The sequence below is a fragment of the Equus przewalskii genome, chromosome 15 (assembly GCF_037783145.1).
Source record: "Equus przewalskii isolate Varuska chromosome 15, EquPr2, whole genome shotgun sequence".
Classification (NCBI taxonomy): Eukaryota; Metazoa; Chordata; class Mammalia; order Perissodactyla; family Equidae; genus Equus; species Equus przewalskii.
Window position 1 is genome coordinate 68,371,977 of NC_091845.1, and position 21,932 is coordinate 68,393,908.

At 38.1% G+C, this 21,932-nt stretch overlaps 1 protein-coding gene across 2 annotated transcripts in view; it reads right to left on the bottom strand.

The window, feature by feature from the left end:
* The window catches only part of PIK3R4 (phosphoinositide-3-kinase regulatory subunit 4), a 65,869-nt gene that overhangs the window by 264 nt on the left and 43,673 nt on the right, over positions 1-21,932 (bottom strand). The window contains exons 13-20 of one of the 2 annotated variants that reach the window (XM_070576024.1): positions 21,673-21,838; positions 9,946-10,110; positions 7,340-7,551; positions 5,783-5,914; positions 2,328-2,428; positions 1,610-1,698; positions 1,187-1,295; positions 158-316 (exon numbers count right to left, since the gene is read on the bottom strand). In XM_070576024.1, the coding sequence (XP_070432125.1) occupies positions 158-316; positions 1,187-1,295; positions 1,610-1,698; positions 2,328-2,428; positions 5,783-5,914; positions 7,340-7,551; positions 9,946-10,110; positions 21,673-21,838 (1,133 nt within the window). Of the gene's footprint in view, positions 1-2; positions 317-1,186; positions 1,296-1,609; positions 1,699-2,327; positions 2,429-5,782; positions 5,915-7,339; positions 7,552-9,945; positions 10,111-21,672; positions 21,839-21,932 lie in introns of those variants that run through there. The other variant, XM_008519865.2, reaches the window with a different exon arrangement.

Here is a 21,932-nt window from a genome sequence, read left to right on the forward strand (position 1 = left end):
TCAATCATGAAACAGTAATATAGAGACATGATTTTGAAAATAAAGCAAATGAATCTGTCCTCACTTCTGTTCTCTAAAAATACCTTTTCTCTTGAGTTATAGTATACTTATAACTTTATTACAAATTATACAAATCACTAGGTTTTCATTTCCACACCTTAACAATCCCATCTCTAGAAGCAGTTACGATGAAGCCCTGTGATGTCTGGAACGTGGCGACATCCGTGATGATGTCATGATGTCCCACAGGCAAAGACTCTGGGCCCCTCCGAGGGGTGTCATCACTTGGTCCCACCTTCTGCTTATTCTGAATTTCCTGTTTCATGGTTAAAATTAAAGGAGAAAGCCAGAAGTTAAAAACTTGTACCACATTCTACCTCTTGTCAGTATTCTTGATTCTGGGATATGTTATTATTAAGCTAACACCTCTCGTGAAGTAGTCGTGCTTTCCACAAATACACTGAGCAAAAGGAATAAAAAGAGGGAGTCCAAAATGACATTCTAGGTTTCCAATTATTGGATTCCATGAGGAGCCACTTACAAATATGGAAAATTTAAAAGTTGGCCAATAATCCATACAAATTACCTTTTGTTAACATCAAAAGAAAAGAAAGCATGTAATTTAGAGGGATAAATGACCAGAATATGGAAGTAAATACATATCAGATGGTCTAGCATTTCTAAAGTGCATTGTTATTTGTCATGAAGGATGTGCGCTTTCATCTACTGAGCACTTACACGGCCCAGGCACTTTCAGGTAGGTTATCTCATTTGAAGTTTTTGCCAAACTCAAGATCACAGCTTTAGAGTCCCAACAGCCAGGGGTGAATCCCAGCTTGCTGCTTACCAGCTGGGTGATCTTAGACAAGTTACTTCACTTCACTGTGCTTAACTTTCTTATTTGTAGAAGGAAAATAATAAAGTACTTCCTTATAAAATAGTTTTAAGGACTGAGCAAATGTATAATGTAATTATTTTAGAGTTGTACTTTTATTAAGGTATATAATAAAGTGCACATATAAGTTAACTTTAAAAAATACAGAAAAGCCAAGATAAAATAAACATATTTCTTAACCTCAAAGAAATACTGCCACTGTTGACAAAAGCCATTTATTTTAATCAACTCGATGTTTATGAAAGGCATTTTTGTGCCTATAAAAGCTGAAAGCAAAAAGACTGCTTATACCTGAACGACTTCGGTGCCTTCAATTATTTTCCTGTAGTAGGACACGGATGGAGAACTGGTACTTCCTGCAACAATGTAGGACCTCTCTGGGTAAGCCAAGTCCCAAAACCTGGGGAAGAGGAAACGCATGGTGACAATCTCTGAAGGAGGCGGGGAGGAACTAATGATCATTGGCTTACATTCATCAATGCACAGCTTATTTTCTTTTACATTAGGAAAAGAGATTTTTCTAAACTAGCATAAAATTAGTTACAAATGAAGTAATATCAGCTGTCCCTGCAAGATGGATGATTGTAAACATTACTACATTGCTAATATCGATAATAAATAACACCCTAGTGTTAACTGGAGTATCCATCCACGTTTTATTATCCTGCTACTTTTAAGTGTTACATATTAAGTATTCTTTATTAGATACTGTACCTTATTTTCATGTCTGAGCCAGCTGTTAGCAAGATAGGATTTCCATCTGCAGGACTACAGTAGATACCATGGACACTGTGAGCAGAAGGCTTAAAAGAAAGAAATCCGAGTCAAAAGAGAGCAATGTATTCCACAAATGATGGTGCCACTTCTAAAGACAAGTTAACTGCCAGTGACTTTAGGGGCACCCGGTTAACTGAAAACTGAGAGTGTGATTACGTAGGTCTGATATACTTCCTTCTATGGGACTTTAAAATGCATTTGCTTTATATCATTCTGAAAAAAGAGGCAAAGCCAGTTCAGCTTCCTAAAATTTTCTATTTGCAATGAGAAATACCCCAACTAAAGGAGAAAACAATCTTTCCTACTTTTTGCCACAATGAAGCACCTTTGGTAACATGACAATTCAAAAGAGAATGTAAGAGGGTCATGTTCTGTCTGTTTACGATCTAAACTTCAATATGGGCTCTTCCTAATTAACCCAGATTTTTACTGAGGTTCCAAAGAGACATCACAAACCTCATGGAGCCAGAGACCAGAACACCCAATGAAGTAGACATTAGTAAGAACTGGAAAGCACCCGTGCAGCAAGGGCCACCTAGTACTTATTTAAAACATAACCCAAAAGCCCAACAGATACCATGTTTGGTAAAATGCCTGAAAGTGCTTGGGATGTGGGAAATTATATTGGCCTTTATAAGAAAAACCAGAGTCAAACCTGTAACTCAGAAAGTGGTGGTGCACTGCTGGCCCAGAGAGTGAATCTTCTGTCACCAGTCTCCATGTCCCACATAGACACTTCATTGTTGCCCTGAACAGCTAAGGGAAAGCAAGGCCCGAACCATTACTCAGTCAAGAACTCTGCTCTCAGAGCTTTCACATCTTGCTAGATAATCCAACTTACCTATACCCATTTCCATTTCTTCCCATCCCGTAAGAAATGTTCACTAATACTTTTAGGTAACATTTGTGACCCTGTCACCACACTGGAGGGCAAAAAAGAAATGTTCTTAATAGCCTACCAGTAAATATTTGCTGGTGTCTAACCACCTGGAGAGAACTGTGGGGTGGAAAGCAAATCATAAATGGAGTCTGCCCTCAAGAAACCGACAATCTGGAAGCAGGGGGGAAAAAGTATATAAAGTCTAAGACAAAGAGAGCAAAAGGAGGGAACTGCAAAGCTCCACCTGAACTCGAGGGAAAGCGCACAGCCAGTGGGTAAGAAGCAAGGTGGCCTCATGGAGATGTTTGCACTGGGACTGAAAGAACAAGTACACTGGACAGATACAGGTGGCATACAGGTAAATTATTGCAGGCAGAAAGAATGGAATGAACAAAAACACAAAAACAAAAATCTGTGGCTGTTTTGGGGAAACAAGTCGTTGGTCTGACCGAAGCTTATCTGTGACAGGGAGGAGTGGGAGATGAAGGCAGAGAGAGGGAAAGGGTGGGGAAAGATTATCGAAAATACAAACTGCAGGCCTGAGAGACAGAGACATTATCTCTTAGGTATTTTTGAGCAGGGGGAGTAACAATACCCCAGGCTTCATTCCTTCATTAATATTTACTGAACCAACAATATTTACTGTGAGCTAGTCACTGTCCTAGGCACTGAGGAAAAGAAGACAATGCCAAAAAATTTCCTGTTTCATGGAACTTACATTCTAGTGGGGACAACAAACCCAAAACTGCAAAGGCCCTGCAGCAGGAATGTGCTTAGTTTAAGGAAAAAGCCAGGACGCCAGTGTGGCTGGAGCACACTGAGCAAGGGCGAGTAGCCGGGAAAAGGGCAGCAGGGCTGGTTGCTTTCCACTCGCTACTCTAAGGCTGACGCACATGGACCACATCAACAGGCTCCTGTGCCCTCTGGCTTCTAGATGGGTTTGGCCTGTGGTAAGCTAAATCATGTCCCCCCCAAAATAACCAGGTCCTAATCTCTGGAGCCTGTGAATATCACCTTATATGGTAAAATGACGCTGCAGGTGTGATTAACTAAGGACCCTGAGTTTGGGGGGATTATCCTGGATTGTCCAGGTGAGTGCTCACTGCAATCACCAGTGTCCTTATAAGAGGGAGGCAGATTTGGCAGCAGCAGAAAGCAATGTAACAATGAAGCAAGATGCTATGCTGCTGGCTTGGAAGATGGAAGAAGGGGCCATGAGCCCAAGCAGGCAGCTCTAGAAGCAGGAAAAGACAAGGGAAGGGATTCTCCCCTAAAGCCTCCAGGGACAATGTGGGCCTCCTGCCACCTTGGTTTTGGCTCAGCAAAACTTATTTCCTACTTCTGGGCTCCGTAACTATTACAGAATATATTTGTGTTGTTTTAAGCTACCAAGTTTGTGACAATTTGTTACAGTAGTCATAGGAACTAATACGGGCCTGTGGAAGGCCCAGTAGGAGATTAACGAGAGAGGTGAAAGTCAAGTCAGTCACCTCAGGCTGGTTGTGTCCCTCATCTCAGAATCACTGCTCCCCTCAAGGTGGCCTTCTCTATTGAACTTTCTAAATTCCAGTCACCATCCCTCCCCTCCTGCCTTCCACTGCTGGTACTAGCTGTATTTTATTGCACTCTCTCTTATGATGCCACTATCTTTTATGATGATACATCTTTGTAAATAGTTCCTCTGAAAATAAATCCTCCTCAAATTATCCTATCTTGGGTACACCATCTGTTTACTGCTGGAACCACGACTGAAAAAGGTGGTCAGAGAGGTAGGAGGGGCAGATCTCAGAAAGCCTTTGGGTCATAGTGAGGAGCTCAGCTGCCACTTGGAATGAGAAGACACTGGCAGGAACTGAGCAGAAGAAAGAACAGTCTTAAGACCTAAGGATAAAAGCAGCGAGTTAAAAGGATATTGCATTAATAGGGACAAGAGATTATGGTGGTTTGGACTAGGGAGACAGTGATGGAGATAGTAAAAAGTGGTCAGATTCTGAATATATTTTAAGATAGGACATATAGGATTGGCTGATGGACTGGAAGTGGGATGAGAGAGAAACAACAATCAGAGACAACACCAGGCTTCCTCCTGAGCATCCAGCATAAAAGAGCTGCCATTTACTAGAGAATACTGTAGGAAGAGCAGGTTTGTCTTGGGATAAGAAGAAGTGGTGAAGGAAGTGGCAGACAGGAAACCAAGTGTTTAGTTTGGATATGCCAGGTTTATAGATGGCTATGAGACATTCTAGGGGAGATTTTAAGTAGACATAAAAATATGAATAAATTTGGTGTTTAAAGCATGGGACTAGATGAGATCATACAGGGAAGCCAGTGTAGACGGAGAAGAGGTTAAGACCAAAGACTGAGCCCTGAGGCAGGCCACAAGTGAAAAGTCAGACGATGAGGAGGAACCAGCAAATCACTAAATAGGAGAACCAAGAGAGTGCTATCCTGGAAATCAGGTAAAGAAAGTATGTCAGAAAGAGGAAACAATCAAGTGACCAAATGATGAGTCACATAAGGAGTGGGCTGAGTGTTGGCCATCAAATTTGGCAACACGTTGACTTTGACAGCAGCAGTGCATGAGATGGACTATGTGTTTGAGACAGGACCAGAAAGAGCCTAGAGGCAAGAGGACCAATGAGGAAACATAAGAACAACAACAGCTACTATTTATCAAGCACTAATGGTGTGCTGGGCCATGTGCTTTGTATGTTTTACCTTAAATTTTTACAACTCTGCTAGGTAAGTATTTTTAACCACATTTTACAAATGAGGAAAGTGAGTTTCGAAGACTTGCCCAAGTGTCTTGCCCAAGAATCTGTACAAGAAAATGTGAATGGCCAATGAGGGGAAGGAAGGGAAGCTTCCAAGAAACACAACAGAGACAGATCAACAAGAAATAGCAACTGACAAGGATGAGTCAAGGTTTCTAACTTAGAGTTCTAGGAAGTGGTGGCAGCTTTAACAAAAATATGGAATACAGGAGAAAGAAACAAATGGAAGGGGAAACGGTGGTAGACAGGAATGGAATGTGATGGTGGTGACTGATGAGATCATTTTTAAACAGAATAAACATGAAATGGGAACTTCCATGATAAGAACAGAACAAAATCAAGTGTTCGGTTCATATGTAGGATAAAAACCCTAAGAATATGAATCTCAGCAGCAGAATATTATGCACTTTCCAAGAAAATCCCCCAACACCGGAAAACGCCAGCCCTCCACTTTACCTGCAATCACCCAGGACTGATACAGAGGGTGCATGGAGAGGCGTCGGATTCGAGCCCTGGAAGGATGACAGTGACTGGAAATTGGCAACTGGAACCTCATGTCCCAACAAGCCATGGTACCACTGCTTGTACCTTGAATAAAAAAAAGTAAAAAGATTACCATCTAATGATTAAAGCACATCAGGCTACATTGATACAAACAGTAAACAGCATTAGCTTTATATGAATGTATTTTAAAACTGACTTAGTCACTTAGAAAAAGCCTTTGTTCTCATGAAGCTGTCTCCCCAGTTTCAAACAGCACCTCTAGCTGTTAAACAACAAAGATATAAAGTGCTTATCACAATGCTACTACAGAAGTGTCTAACAAATGGAAATTGAAAATGAATAATTCATTAGTTACTGACACTGTTATTAATTGCCAAAGGCAGCCACAAAAAACAAAAGGTCAAGAGAAGACATAAATTGAATCTGACAAGTCAAAAACGTTCAGAATGCCTTAAATAACCAGAGATATTTTACTGACATTCAATGATCACTTTACTAATCTCAACTGGCAACAGCTTTGTAGGTATCAACAGATTTCAATCATTTCTGTGTGCCCTTTTCTCCAAAACATTCTAGAGACAGGCATGGGTGCCAAATCAAAGCAGGAACTGGGGTGAGTACCTGCACACATGCCCATGACAACTGAAACCCCACAGAGAGAAGGCCCTCCATCCCCAAAGAATAATACCTACCCTAGCAATGAGCAGCTGGTTGTGACCGAGGCACAGAGCATGTTCTTGGATTGGTCTCCAATTCCACTGGAGAGACTGGGAGTGGGAAACGACAAAAGGGGCAGCAGGGTCCCTCTGTCACCCTGACCCACTCCAGGACAATGGTTCAAAACCCACAGGTAGTACCGGCTGCCCTCCTCAAAGCTGATCAAGGGCCCTGAGAGCCATTACTGCCATTTGCTAATTTGCTAAATGTATAATATCTACTCTTCTAGGCCTGGCATTACATCTTCCTGTACCTTCCTGCAGTTTATTCACACAAAAGGCAAAAAATAATACATTCCATATAACTATACACAAAGTCACAAATACAAGTTAAGGAATCTAGAAAACAAAATTCAAGCAACACAGATTATAATGCTTCTGAAAAAGAATGCCAAGTAGAAAAAAAATAAGATGTGGTACCTTCTCAAGGGGCAGGAATTTAAAAGTTAGTCTGCCCAAACTCAAATGCTCTCATCCATAAACCAAGCCTGCTGTTTCCCTGGCAGAATAAGAGAATGCCAGCAAATCTGATCACTATAATTCTTACAAAGTAAAGAGGCTCATTTAAGAACAAGAGAAAGACAAAACTGTTTTATGCATCGGGATGCTAATTTCACTCTTCCAAATCTGTTTTTTAATGAAAAAAAATTAAACTGCAAGTGATTACAACAATACAAAAAAAAGGAGATGGGAAAAAATTACCAATGAAGAAAAAGGAAAAGCTTTCACAAGAAGGCAATTCCAGGCATTAATGGTATTCAAAACCCGGTCAATGACTTGAAAGTCAGCTTACCAATGCAGAGCCAGCACTGGTGGATGTCCACAGCAAAAGAAGTTATGAGACCCGATTTCAAATCATGCTTTAATGTCCACGCATTGCTTGAAGACCTGAGGTCCCAGCCAACCAGAGAGCCGTTCACAGTGGCATAGGCCAGAACAGACTGCGCCCCAGAGTTGAAGTGATGCATATCCACGACACAACCATCCTCCTTCTGGTCTAGAGTTCTAAAGAAATACACAAAGCAAAAGGCAAAGACTTTTCTAGTCACTGAAAACAGAGCACCAGTCTCCATTTAAGATGCATTTATATTCTAATCATGGTCAAGAAACAAAAACTCTGTGACCCATCAAGACAATGATAGCTGAGGCATTTTTTTCAAATTATTTTAGACTTACAGAAGAGTTGCAAAAATGGTACATGGAATTCCTGTATATCCGTGTCACCCAGCTTCCCCTCATGTTAACACCTTACATAACCATAGAACATTTATTGAAACTAAGAAATTAACCTTGGTACAATACCAGTAAACTATGACATTAGATTTCATCAGTTTTTCCACTAGTGTCCTTTTACTGTTCCAGGATCCAAACCAAGAAACCACATGGCATTTAGCTGTCAAGTCTCTTCAGTCTCCTCACATCTGACAGTTCCTCAGTCTTTCATGCCCTTGACATTTTGGAAGAGTACGGGTTAGTTATTTTACAGAATGTTCCTCAATTTGGTTTTGCCTCATGTGTTCTCACAAACAGACTGAGTTTATGCCTAATTAGAAGGAGACCACAGAAGTGACGAGCATTCCTCAGTGCGTATATGAGGGTATGCACGCCCTCGTAAATGTATTAGTGGTGATGTTGACCTTGATCACTTGGTTAAGGTGGTGTCTGCCAGAATTCTCCACTGTAAACTCATTATCTTTCCATTTATAAATACTCAACATTTAGGGGAAATACTTTTCAGACTATGCAAAAATCCTGTTTCTGATTACTCTTCTGTTCACTAATTTTAGGATCTGTTGACAGATCATGCCTGTGGCGTTCTAATGGTCACTTTCTATTTCCCTCATTCCTTCTACACTTATTAGAATTCTTCTGTAAGAACGAGTTGTCACCTCTTCTCCATGAATTTATTTATTCATTTACTTATTTATATATCAGTATGGACTCAGATATTTATTTTATTCTTTGAGTTATAACCCAATACTATTGTTATTTATTTTGTTGCTCAAGTTGTTTCAAATTTGGCCATGGGAAGCTCACTCAGAGCAAAATCTAATCATCCTGGCGCAGGTTCCTAATCTAGGTAATCAATGTTTGCTTAGGGTAAAGATAATAACATCCATAGTGAAAAGCGCTGTCACCCGAGAGGTACCTATGCACAGAAGGTGCACGTCTGAGTGTGTGTGTGTCCTGCCAGCAGTCACCACACAACAATTTTGCCAATAGCTCTTTGTTAATTTACATGGAACTCAACAGGTATAGAGACAGTACAGTCATCCTCTGCTGAAACAATTTTAAAGAAAACTGGCAGGTATTGGTTTTTTAGTTAAAAGCCATACATAATACGACCTGGACAAAAGCTGCCCATATCTATTTAGTGAATGTGTTAAAAATAACACATTTTTAATTGCAAAGGCAAAACAAAATAATAAACAAACAATACAAACAAATAATAAAATTCTAGGTGATCCAACAAACATCCTTTTCTGCCTTAGCTACCCAATGGCCACGACTTACAATCCACTTAACTATCAGCATCTGCTCATTCTGCTTTCTTCCTGTGGGGTCCACCGCCTCTGCCCGCCACGCTCTACTTGACTGCTCTACTTCAGCCCACTGACTTACAGCTGATCTCCCCTCCTCCGGGCCTTCTTCTCTACCCCCTGCTAGCTGGCTCCCCTCTCCCCGTAACATGGCACATTATCACACCGCACTGAAATCATCACGGCTTGTTTCTCCCACTAGACTGTAGTTTCTTAGCATAACATATCTTATCTGCCTTTGGAATCCTCGGTGTGTAGCACATACTGGTCAGCTGAAGATCTGTTCTGCTTTATCTTTAAATATCTTACCTTGTGTGCATTTAATCTGTAGGCAACCACAATTTGTAAGAAGTGAAGGAAATTCTTAAATAAAACCAGCCAGTATTTTGTTTTAAAATGATAAGCAAATCATCTAACTAAACGCTCCACTCCATTTCCTGTCAACTTAGAGGTTTTAATGCCAAGTGACAAAATGCTGACAACGTTTGAGTTTTCTTTAATGAAGAACACACATATTCTCAAAATCAACCAGCCAGAGTTGTGCTTTTTAGTAGTTGAGACAGAAGATATAACTGATAATTAAGTCATTCAGACAGGTTCCTGACTGGAATGAGCCACAAGTTCAAAGCTGCCCTTCTGACCTACTGACAAATTGGCAGAAAATGAGATATACAGACATAGCTTTCTGAAACTACATGTGATAGATTTGAGTTGGAAATGCAGCTTTATTCATTTCACATGTTTAAAAAAAGAAGCACGATGTAATAGGCCCTCAGTTGATCCCAACTACATGGAGGAGGTGGGGATTAAATTAGCCTAGTGCACTAAATGCAGTTTAAAAAACACAAAAGATAGATACCTGCTTTGTAGAGGATGAATTTTTGGAGACTTGGGTAGCTTAGAAGCCTCGATTCCAAGAAGCTGGACAGCACCATTATCAGACGCTATGGCTAAGTAGTGGGAACCCTGACAGAATGTAAGAGTTTTGACACGTCCTCCAATTCGGCTATATGTGAGAATAGATCTGCACAAAAGAAAAATAAGATTGCATTTCTGAAAGGGCCAGAAGAGCATTATTATTGCTGATATTAAATAAATATCCTCATGACTATTAAAAAACAAAATTACTACTAGGAGGTCTGTTTCATCTCCTTGGTCTCATAAGGAAAACAAGAATCTCCCTCAAAAGCACTGGTACAAAATCATCTTGTCTTCTATTTTCAAATGGCCATCTTCACAAACTTCTCTCCTATCACAGAAAGATGGTCTATCCTCCTTTCCAGCTGGAACTCCCATACTTGTGGTTTTGATCCAGTTCTCCTTCCACTTTTGCAAAACCTTAAAGCCTACTCTTACGCCCTTCAGTTATTCTATAATCCCTAAGATGCAGCCTAGCACAGCAGGAAAATCACTGGCTTTGGAACCAAAGAGCTGAGTTCTACTACTGACTACCTATATGATCCTGGTCAAGGCACTTCACCTCCTCTGTGTCTCAGTTTACTCATCTATAAAACAAGGAGTGCCCAACTTCTCCAACTGGGACATAGTGAAGCTCAAATAATATATAAATCATAAAATATTCATAAATGCAAAATATTATACAATATTCAGTCTCTCTCACACACGTTTACCTCTCAAGCTGTCTATTCTCCTTCCTTAAATTCACTGCCAAACTTCTTGAATATATAATCTACACAGGGTGCCCCCCATTATCATCAATTCCCTCCTTCACTACCCTCCACACAAGCTGCATACTCACCCTTTCAAGGGGTCATACCTATAAAAGGTCACAAGCCCCTAATCTCTACTTTGTGTAACTGATTTCATTTTAGTATACAAGTTAATATTCATTAAATAAACAAAAATTATAAAAATACAAAAAAGAATATATAAAAGCAAAAACATTTATAATTCTACCACCCAGAGAGAAACACCATTAACATTTTATTTTATTTTTATTTTATTTTATTTTTTGCTGGGAAAGATTTGCCCTGAGCTAACAACTATTGCCAATCTTCCTTTTTTTTCCCTCCTCAAAGCCCCAGTACCTAGTTGTAAGTCCTTCTAGTCCTTCTATGCAAGCTGCCACCACAGCATGGCTACTGACAGACAAGTGGTGTGGTTCTGTGACCAGGAACCAAACCCAGGCCACCAAAGAGGAGAGCACCAAACTTTAATGACTAGGCCATCAGGGCTGGCTCAACATTTTATTACATATCCTTTCAAAGGGTTTTCTATGCATATTATAATATATTCATATATATCCATATTTGCTTTTTAAATAAATATGGAACCATATTTTATATTCTTTATTAATCATCTCTCTCTAGCTCACTTTTTCTTAATAACAGCTTTGGTGAAATAAAATTCACATAACAAAGTATAAAAACATTTTAAAGTATACAATTCAGTGATTTTTAGTATGTTAACATAATTCTGCATAGATATTGTTATCTAATTCCAGAACATTTTCATCATTCCAAAGAAACAAAAAAAAACCCCCACCTCACATCCATTAGCCTTCACACCCCATTTTCCCCTCCTCCCAGCCCCTGGAAACAACTAATGTATTTAAATTTTCTATGAATTTGCCTATTCTGGACATTTCATATAAGTGCAGTCATACATTAGGTGGCCTTTTGTATCTGGCTTCTTTCACTTAGCATAATGTTTTCAAGGTTCATCCATTTTTTATGGCCAAATATCATTCCATTGTATGGATATACTACATTTTGTGTATCCATTCATCACTTGATAAACATTTGTACTGTTTCCACCTTTTACCTACTACGAATAATGCTGCTATAAACATTTCTAGATAAGTCTTTAAGAGGACAAATGTCTCAAACACACTGCCTACAAGGGCCCAGCCAGTATGGCAGATGAGTACCAGGGACAAGGCAATGGGAGAGATGAGAATGCCAGTATGCCTGGTCTCTCTAGCTTGCTTGCTTTCTCTCCCCCCCCCCCCCTTTTAATATTGAGATATAATTTACATACCATAATATTCATCCTTTTAAAGGGATTTATAGTATAGTCACTAAATTTTGCAACCATCACCATTATCGAATTCCAGAACACTTTCATCACCCCAAAAAGAAATCCTGTACCCATTAGCAGTCACTCCTCAATGCTCTCTCCCCCCAGCTCCTGGCAACTACTAATCTACTTTCTGTCTCTACGGATTTGTCTATTCTGGACATTTCAAATAAATGGAATAATACAATACCCTCACTGGCTTTTGGATCAGGCTTCTTTCACTTAGCATAATGTTTTCAAGGTTTATCCATGTTGTAGCATGTATCAGTATTTCATTCGTTTTTACGGCTAAATAATAACCCATTTTATGGATATACCACCAATTTTGTTCATCCATTCACCAGCTGATAAGACACTCTGGTTTTCACTTTTTGGCTATTATGAATAATGCTGCTATGAACACTAGTGTATAGATTTTGTGTAAACACGTTTTCAACTGTCTTGGGTTTATTCCTACAAGTGGAATTGTGGGGTCATCTATGTTTAGCATTTTGAGAAACCACCAAATTGTTTTCCAAAATTGCTGCACCATTTTACATTCCCATCAGCAAGGTACAAAGATTTCAATTTCTCAACATCCTCTCCAACACGTCATTTTGTCTTTTTGATTATAGCCGTTCTAGTAGGTTCAAAGTGGCATGTCATTGTGGTTTTGGTTTGCATTTCTCTAGTGACTAATAATGTGGAGCATCTTTTTGTATACTTATTGGTCCTATTTGGAGAAACATCTATTTCAGTCCTTTGTCTAATTTTTAATTGAGTTGTCTTTTTATTGTTGAGTTGAAAGAGTTCTTTAGATATTCTGGGTACTTAGATACATTATTTACAAATATTTCTCTCATTCTGTGGGTTGTCCTTTCACTTTCTTGATAGTGTCCTTTGAAGCACAAATGTTTATAATTTTGATGAAGTTTCATTTGCCTATTCTTTCTATTATCACTTGTGCTTTTGATAGCATATCTCAGAAACTTTTCCCTAATCCAAGGTCATGAAGAGTTATATGCTTATGTTTTCTTCTAAAAGTTTTATAGTTTAGCTCTTACACTTAGGTCTATGATCCATTCCAAAAAATTCTCTGGAAATTTATCCTTCTGCCTGTGGATACCCAGTAATCCCAGCACCCTTTGTTCACACTATTCCTTCCCCCATGGAATTGTCCTGGCACCCTTGTCAAAAACAATGACCATAAATGTATTTCTGCAGGTCTGTTCTATCCCAATGATTCATACATTTATCCTTATGACAGTAACATACTGTCTTGATTACTATAGCTTTGTAGCAAATCTGGAAGTGTGAGTTCTCTAACTTGGTTATTTCAATATTGTATTGGCTATTTCAGTCCTTTGCATTTCTTTACGAATTTTAGTATCAGATTGTCAATTTCTGGGGGAAAAATGGCAGCTGGAAATTTCATAGGGATTGTGTTGAATCTGTAGATCAATTTGGGGAGTATGTCTATCTTAACAATGTCGAGCATTCCACTGAAGTGAACATGGCACATCTTTCCACTTATCTAGGTCTTCTATAATTTCTTTCAATGATGTTTTGTAGTTTTCAGTGTACAAATCTTGGACATTTTTGTTAAAGTTATCCCTATATATTTTATTCTTTTTGATATTATAAATGGAATTGTGTTCTTAATTTCATCTTTGAACTCTTCATTGTTAGCATACAGAAATGCAATTGGTTTTTGTATACACAAATACAGCATGATATATTCTGCAACTTTGCTGAACTCATTTGTTAGTTATAATAGGTTATTTTATTGCTTAAGAGAGTCTATATACAAGATCACGCTGTCTGCTAATATAGTTTTTCTTCTTCCTTTCCAACCTATATGCCTTTTCTTTCTTTTCCTTAACTAACTGCCCTGGCTAGAACCTGTAGTACAATGCTGAATGGAAGTGTCTAGAGTGGACATTCTTACCGGGTTCCTCATTTTAGGGGAAAAGCTTTCAGTCTTTCACCATTGAGTATGACACTAGCTATGAGTTTTTTGTAGATGTTCTTTATCACTTCTCATCTTTTACCAGTTGGTTATTTTTAATTTTATAAAAGGGTGTTAGATTTTATCAAATGCTTTGAGAGTCTGCTGAGATGATCATGTGGTTTTTATCCATTATTCTCTTAATATGATATATTCAGTCATTTATTTTTGTAGTTGAACAAGGTTTGCACTCTTGGGATAAATTGCACTTGGTCATGGTATACAATCCTTTTAACATGTTGGATTTGGTTTACTTGTATTTTGTTGAGAATTTTTATGCCTATAGTTACAGGTATTAGTCTGTTGTTTTCTTGTGATGTATTTGTCTGATTGTGGTATCAGGGTAATAATGGCTTTACAAAATGAGTTAGGAAGTGTTCTTTCATCTATTTTTTGAAAGAGTTTTTGAAGGATGAGTGTTAATTCATTAAACATTTGATAGAATTCATCAAGAAGCCATCTCAGCCTGGGCTTTTCTCTATGGGAAGATTTTTTAAATTACTAATTTAATCTCTTTTTATTCTAGGTCTATTCAGATTTTCTATTTCTTCCTGAGTCATTTTTGACAGCTTGTGTCTCTCTAGGAATTTGGCCATTTCATCTAGCATATCTGATTTGTTGGCATACAATTATTCATAGTATTTCCTTCATAGTTCCTTTATTTCTGTCAGGTCAGTAGTAATGTCCCCTCTTTCATTCCTAATTTTAGTAATTTGAGTCCTCTTCCTTTTTTTATTGGTTATTGTAGAAAAGGTTTGCCAATTTTGATCTTTCCAAGGAACCAGCTTTTGCTTTTGTTGATTTTTCTCCTTTATTCTTATTCTCTATTTCATTTATTTCCTCTTTAGTCTTTATTATTTCCTTCCTTCCACTTGCTTTAGGTTTACTTTGCTCTTCTTTTTCTAGTTTCTTAAGGTTAAGGTAAGTTATTGATTTAAGATCTTTCTTCCTTTACATAATAGAGATGTTTACAGTTATAAATTTCTCTCTCAACACTCCTTTAGCTGCATTCCATAAGCTCTGGTATGTTGGTTTTCATTTTCATTCATCTCACAGTATTCTCTAATTTCCCTTTAAAGAACCATTGGTCATTTAGCCATGTGTTGTTTCATTTTCACATTTGTAGATTTCCCAAATTCCTTTCTGTTACAGTTATCTAGTTTCATTCCACTGTGGTTAGAGAACACACATGTTGGTATGTTTCAATCTTTTTAAATGTATTGAAGCTTCTTTTATGGCCTCATATATGGTTTAATCTGGAAAGTATTCCATATGCACTTGAGAAGAATTTGTATTCTGCTGTTGTTGGGTGGAGTACTCTGTTGATATCTGTTAGATCTGTGTCTTTGAATCTAAAGTATGTTTCTTGTAGACAACACATAGCTATATTGTGTCTTTTCATCCTGTCTGCCAACTCTGCCTTTTGATTTCATTTAATGTGATTACCAATAAGATAGGATTTATGTTTGACATTTTGCTACTTGTTTTCTCCGTATCTTATGCAGGTTTTTGTTCGTCTTGTATTCCTCCATTACAGCCTTCTTCTGTGTTAAAAAGATATTTTCCCATTTTAATTCCCTTGTTGTTTCTTTTACTATTTTTGAGTTTTACTAAACGTTTTTAAGGGTTTTCTTTAGTGGTTGCCCTGGGAAATACAAACAACATCAAAAAATGAGCAGATTAATACAAACTTATAATACACAAAAACTTTGCTTCAATCTCTCTCTCCCTTCCTCCCTTGTCTGTACTATTATTGTCATACAAATGACATATTTATATAAGCCCATCAAAAGAGTTTTATAATTATTTCTTTATAAGTTATCTTTTAAATCAGACAGCACATAAAAACAGTTTCAAACAAAAGCAATTTGTACTGTCTTTTATATTTACTTATGTATTTACCCTGACCAGTGCCCTTATTTCTCCATGTGGATTCAAGTTACTAACTCATGTCCTTTTCTTTCAACACAAAAGACTCCTTTTAGTATTTCTTTCAGGAAAAATCTGCTAGCAATAAATCCCCTGCTTTTATTGATCTTGGAATGTCTTGATTTTGCCTCTGTTTTTGAAGGACAGTTTTGCTGGATATAGAATTACTGGTTGACAGTCTTTTTCTTTCAACTCTTTGAATATGCCATCTCACTGATTTCCAGTCTCTGTCGTTTCTGATGAAATGTCACCTGTTAATCTTACTGAAGATCCCTCATACATGATGAGTCACATTTCTTTCATTGCTTTCAAGATTCTCTCTCTGTCTTTCAATGGTTTGCTTATTGTGTGTCTGGATGGCTCTCTTTGATTTTTATCCTACTTGGAATTTGTTGAGATTCTTAGATGTGCCGATTAATGTTTTCCATCAAATCTGGGAAGTTTTCAGCCATTATTTCTTCAAATATTCTTTCTGCTTCTTTTTTCCTCTCCTCACCTTCTAGGACTCCTATTAAGTGTACACTGGTACACCTGATGGTGGTGTACAGGTCTCTGAGGCTCTGTTCATTTTTCTTTATTCTTTTTTAGTTTTTGTACCTCTAACAATAATGTCAATTGATTTATCTTCAGGTCTCTGTTTTATTTTCTTGCCAGTTGAAATCTGCTGTTCAGCCTCTCGAGTGACTCATTTCAGTGATTATACTTTCCAATTCCAGAATTTCTATTTATCATCTCCTTATTGATACTATTTGATGAGACATTTTTCTCATACTTTCCTTTTAATTCTTTGACATGGTTTCTTTTAATTCTTTGGACTCATTTATTTTTTGGTGAGGAAGATTGGCCCTGAGCTAACATCTGTTGCCAATCTTCCCCTTTTTGCTTGAGGAAGATTGTCACTCAGCTAACATCCATGCCAATCTTCCTCTACTTTGCATGTGGGATGCCAGCACAGCATGACTTGATGAGTGGTGTATAGGTCCATGCCCAGGATCTGAACCTGCGAACCCGAGGCTACTGAAGCAGAGTGCACAAACTTAACCACTATGCCATATTTTAATAGCTAATTTAAAGTGTTTATCTAGTAAATCCAATGTCTGAGATTACTGAGGTTCAGTTTCCATTGATTGTTTTATTTCCTGTGTATAGGCCATAGTTTCCTGTTTCTTTGCACAATTTGTAATTTTTTATTCAAAACTGGACATTCTAATTAATACGTGTCAATTTTAGAAATAAGATTATTCTAGTGTTGCTGCTGTTTGTTTAGTGACTTTCCTGGACTAATTCTATAAAATCTGCATTCTTTCTCACATGTGGATTGCTTCCATAAAGACTGTATTCTTTCTCTTCAGTGTCACCACTGAAGTCCTTGCTCAATTAGCTTGGTGGTCAGCTAGTGACTGAAAAGATGTTTCCTTACAAGCCTCGAACTGAGTGTTCCAGTTTTTGTTGGGGCTCTCTGTGTTTGTGTTGTGGTGCACCTTCAACAAAGCAGCTTACAACTCTGCCTTATCCTTTATTTCTTGCTTGTGCAGAGTCTCAAGGTTAGCCAGAAGTGAGGATTCAGGTTCTTCTCAGTTTCCTGAACATGTGCACAACCCTGCACATGCATGTAGCCTTGCAGATGCCTATGAATACATCCAAACTTTTCAAAGGCCCCTATGGCCACCTCATTCCCTAGTTCCTCCTTTTAAGTTTTTTGTCAGCATCTTGCTAGTTACAACTGTTAATGCCACCTTTGGCAGATGCAATGTTAAGTAAAGAACACTGACAATTTCAACAAATGTCCTGTGGTAGAGTTTTTCTCAAAGAACAAGGTATGAGTCAGGTTAAATAAATACAAGCCCTGATAATGGAACTTTTCAGCAAGCTGGCAAAAGGTCAACTAATGAAAATTCTCTGGAGATGGGGCTTTTGGGGAGTTCCAAGCCCATTAATGACCCCTCCAGTGGTTACTAAGCTGCTGGTTTTCATGGCTCTCTCAGTTGTGAGACTGGTAGTTTTCAAAGCTACCAGAGAGCTTGGTAGAAGAGGATGGAATTAGGGACCACAGGGCTCACTGTTCTGTGAGTCAGCTGTTTTTCTTGAATAACATTCTTCGGATTGATGCAGGACTTTAGTTAATTTCTAGAGTTCTGAAAAAGTTGATTTTGACAGTTTTTGTCACTGTTCTCATTGTTTTTATGGAAGAGAAGATTTTTGGAAGTCTCTGATATATATGTTTCAACATCAGTTTTACTTTTGCACCATCACTTATTTATCTAACTACACTCCTAACTGCTGAACCTTTAGTTTGCTTCTAATTTTTTACTATTATAAAAAAGCCAATCTGAACAGCCTTAAAACTAAATATATGAGCTTATTCTTAGTTATTTCCTTAGGATATGGACATCATAAAGGCTCGTGATACATATCATCAAAAAGTCCTCCAGGGATGACGGATGTATCATCAACTGCATTCCACCAAAGGGCAATGTATGAGAATGCCCAACAGCCCTACTAGGTTTTCAGGATACTTGGCTTTTCTTATTGCATTTAAGAGCTGCCTATAAGTCCGTTTCTCAAAACTCTCTCTTCTGTTGAAGTCTAATAGTCTCTTCTCTCTCCTTTTCAGACCTCTCTTTTCCGGTCCCCAAAATTCAATTTCCCAAGATTCAAGCCTTTATAACCCTTTACATTCCCTTTTCTTCAGAGTAGCCTCACTACTCAAAGACTCTGACTTCCGAGACTATCAGTCACTCTAAAATATGTAACCCTAATACTAACGACTTTCTTGCACACTTCTCATATTGTTTCAATTCTTCATTGGGACAAAACTCCACTTAGATGTTTTACCATCAAATTCAACAAGTACCAAATGCACCAATCTCCCCTAAAATTGAGATGCTAAATAAGCCAAAAATAGGGTAGCATAAAAAGCATATGTGAAAGATATAATTTAGAATACTATAAAAGATAAAGTTGAAAAATCTTTGTGAAAGTTTAGAAAAACAGCAATTTCTCTAGAACTAGTTCCCAATGGACAAACTAAAAGTTTACCTCAAATAAGAAAGAATAAAATAGCAGAGCCAAATCCAGATGGCCTAAATTACCATCATAAGTCAATGAGAAAGTTAGGACTTGGAACTGCGTGGTCAGCCAGTTCCAACATCAGTTTTGAATACATACGGGAAGGGCATCAGTAGTCAGAATGTACTAGTAACATTTCCTAGGAAAACACATCAGTTTTGCTGCTTTTTCCCAGTCACCAACTGTTCCCACTTGGTTCTGGCAATAATAATGGCCTCCTTCTCCCCTCATCAGTTCATGAAGGCATGTGATGAGGGGAACATACTCTGTTCCCTTCTCCTCTTCCCCACCCTGGGACCTGGAATGAAGTACCTCCAAGCCAAGGCCTACTGCACCCCACAATAAGACAGCAGCTGCATCCAGAGGAAATCCAATCTCCTGATCATCACACAAACTTCTCAAAGACAATACAGTCAGCTAAACTGCCACATTTTCTGGGATACCACTGTCTGAAATGTGACACTGGGATATAGAAGGCATGACTCTATGACAAAAATTATTGGAGAATTAACAAGTGAGGTTTTTGCAAAGCTAACAGAGGATTCCAAGTTCTTACTTGAGAAGTTTACTCGTATCAATTAAACTTCTCCTAATAAAAGAAAGGATGAATGCAATGATGATGATAACAAAGAACCATTTGGAAAATAATTATCAGAAGAGGTGTCTAAAATACTTATCAAAATGCTAATGAGGGTGGGAAAAAATCAAAAGAATGGTTGCAAGCAGGGAGGAGGCAAGGATTTTACATGAAAAAATATAAGGCGAACATGCTGTTGTCATGGTTATGTTATGTATCTTGAGAGCGGTTTAAGTTGCACAGGTATATGTATTTGTTGAAACTCATAGAATGGTTCATTTGAGATCTGTGTACTTTATAGCATACAAATTTTATGCCAAAAAAGAAAAAAATAACTATAAACAAATACTGAATTCTAGTTAATGATATGCATGCTGAAGTTTTTAGGGGAAGTGTACTGATGTCTGCAACTTACTTTGAAATACATTTTAAAAAGATGAATTGATAGGAGGATGGATAATTACATGACACAGCGAAACAGTAAAACTGTTAATAATAGAATCTGTGTGGCAAGTACATGGGTGTTCACTGTGAAACTCTTTCAACTTTTCTTATAGGTTTAAAAATTTCATAATAAAATGTTGACAAAAAATTGCTACATGGAGCCAGGATTCTTTCATTAGTTTTTGATTTAGTTTTTGACCAATGCAATGCCAAGAGAGAATGAACGTGAAAACAGTAATTAAGCATGGTGTAAAAATATAGAGCTCTTTTAAAAAATAAACAGCAAAAATCATATCAAGTTGGTAAGTAAGGAGTATACTTTTGAATTATTTTAGTTATCAAAGATATTTTGTTGTTTAACAATTTTGTGGTTAACTACAGTCAATGAACTGGTAACAAGAAAAGCACCAGAGAGCCCCCATGTCATTTTATGTCCATGAGATTCAGCTTTAATTCTAGTAGCTTTCCTTTCAGACTCAGACCAAACTAGGCACAGAATAAATATAAATATGGTAGAATTGATAGGGATGGTGGGGACAGGGAGAATGGGGTGGGGGCAGACAAGTAGACTGCATATCAAGTAGGGACATAGCTATAAAGTTGTACAAATCTAAAATACTTCTTATAATCACACTTAAAATCACATTATGCGTATTTAAGGAGTCTTAGAGATCTCAAGTCACAAATTATCTCCATCTTGACCAAAACAGTGGGGCAACAGTATAGTATGTGTTTCCTTACACAGTCAGCCATTCTATCATTTGTTTACTTTTCTCTTGCTCATACTCCATCTAATGCACTCAACAAATCTTGCTGGCTCCACCACTGAAACACATCCAGAATCCGATCATTTCCCACTAACTCCACCCCTTGCTTGAATTACTGTAGCAGCCTCCTCTAGCGCTTCTGTCCTGCCCCTTTTCTGTCTATTCTCAACACAAAAGCCAAGAGCAATTCTGTTGAAATCTAACTCAGATCATGTCTCTCTGCTCAGAATTCCCCAAAGGCTCCTCATCTCACTCAGAGCAAAAGTCAAAGTCCTTTACCACAGCCTACAAAGCCCTCGGTCATCTGGCCTCTCTTACTTCTCCCTCTTGCTCACTCTGCTCCAGCCACACAGACCTTTCCCCTAGTCCTCAAACACACCTAACATCCTTCTGCTTCAGGGCCTTTGAAATCCCTGTTTCCTCTTCCTGGAATGCTCTTCCCCAAGATATCCACATGGCTCTTTCTCTACCTTTTTCAGGTCTTCCCTCAAATGACATGTTCTCTGTGAGGCATTCTCTAGCCAATTCACTTGAAATTCTACCATACTGCATTCCCTATCCCTCTTTCCTGCTATAGTTTTCTTCATAACATTTACCATCTAACATATATGATTTACTTATTTATATTGTTTATTGTCTGTCATCTCCCACTAGAAGGAAAGCTCCACAGAAGAGGTATTTTTGTCCATTTATCATTGCTGTACCCCTGGCACCTAAGAATAAATATTTGTTGACTGACTGAATGAATGGATTCTCCTTGTAAGCATATGTTACCTGGTAGTGGTGGTTTTCCCCTCCATCTTTTGACTGTTCCAGATTTTCACTGTGCCATCATTTGAACATGTTGCAAAAAGTGAGTGTTCATCAGAGACTCTAATTCGATTTACAGCAGATTTGTGTTCATGAAGATGTGCAACAAGCAGCCCTTTAGGACGCCATCCTAAGCAAAAGCAAAGGAATGTGTCTTAAACTATAGTTTACAAATACAATCTTCCCCTCAGCCTCCCAGCTACAGTCACCAATAACCAGCACGA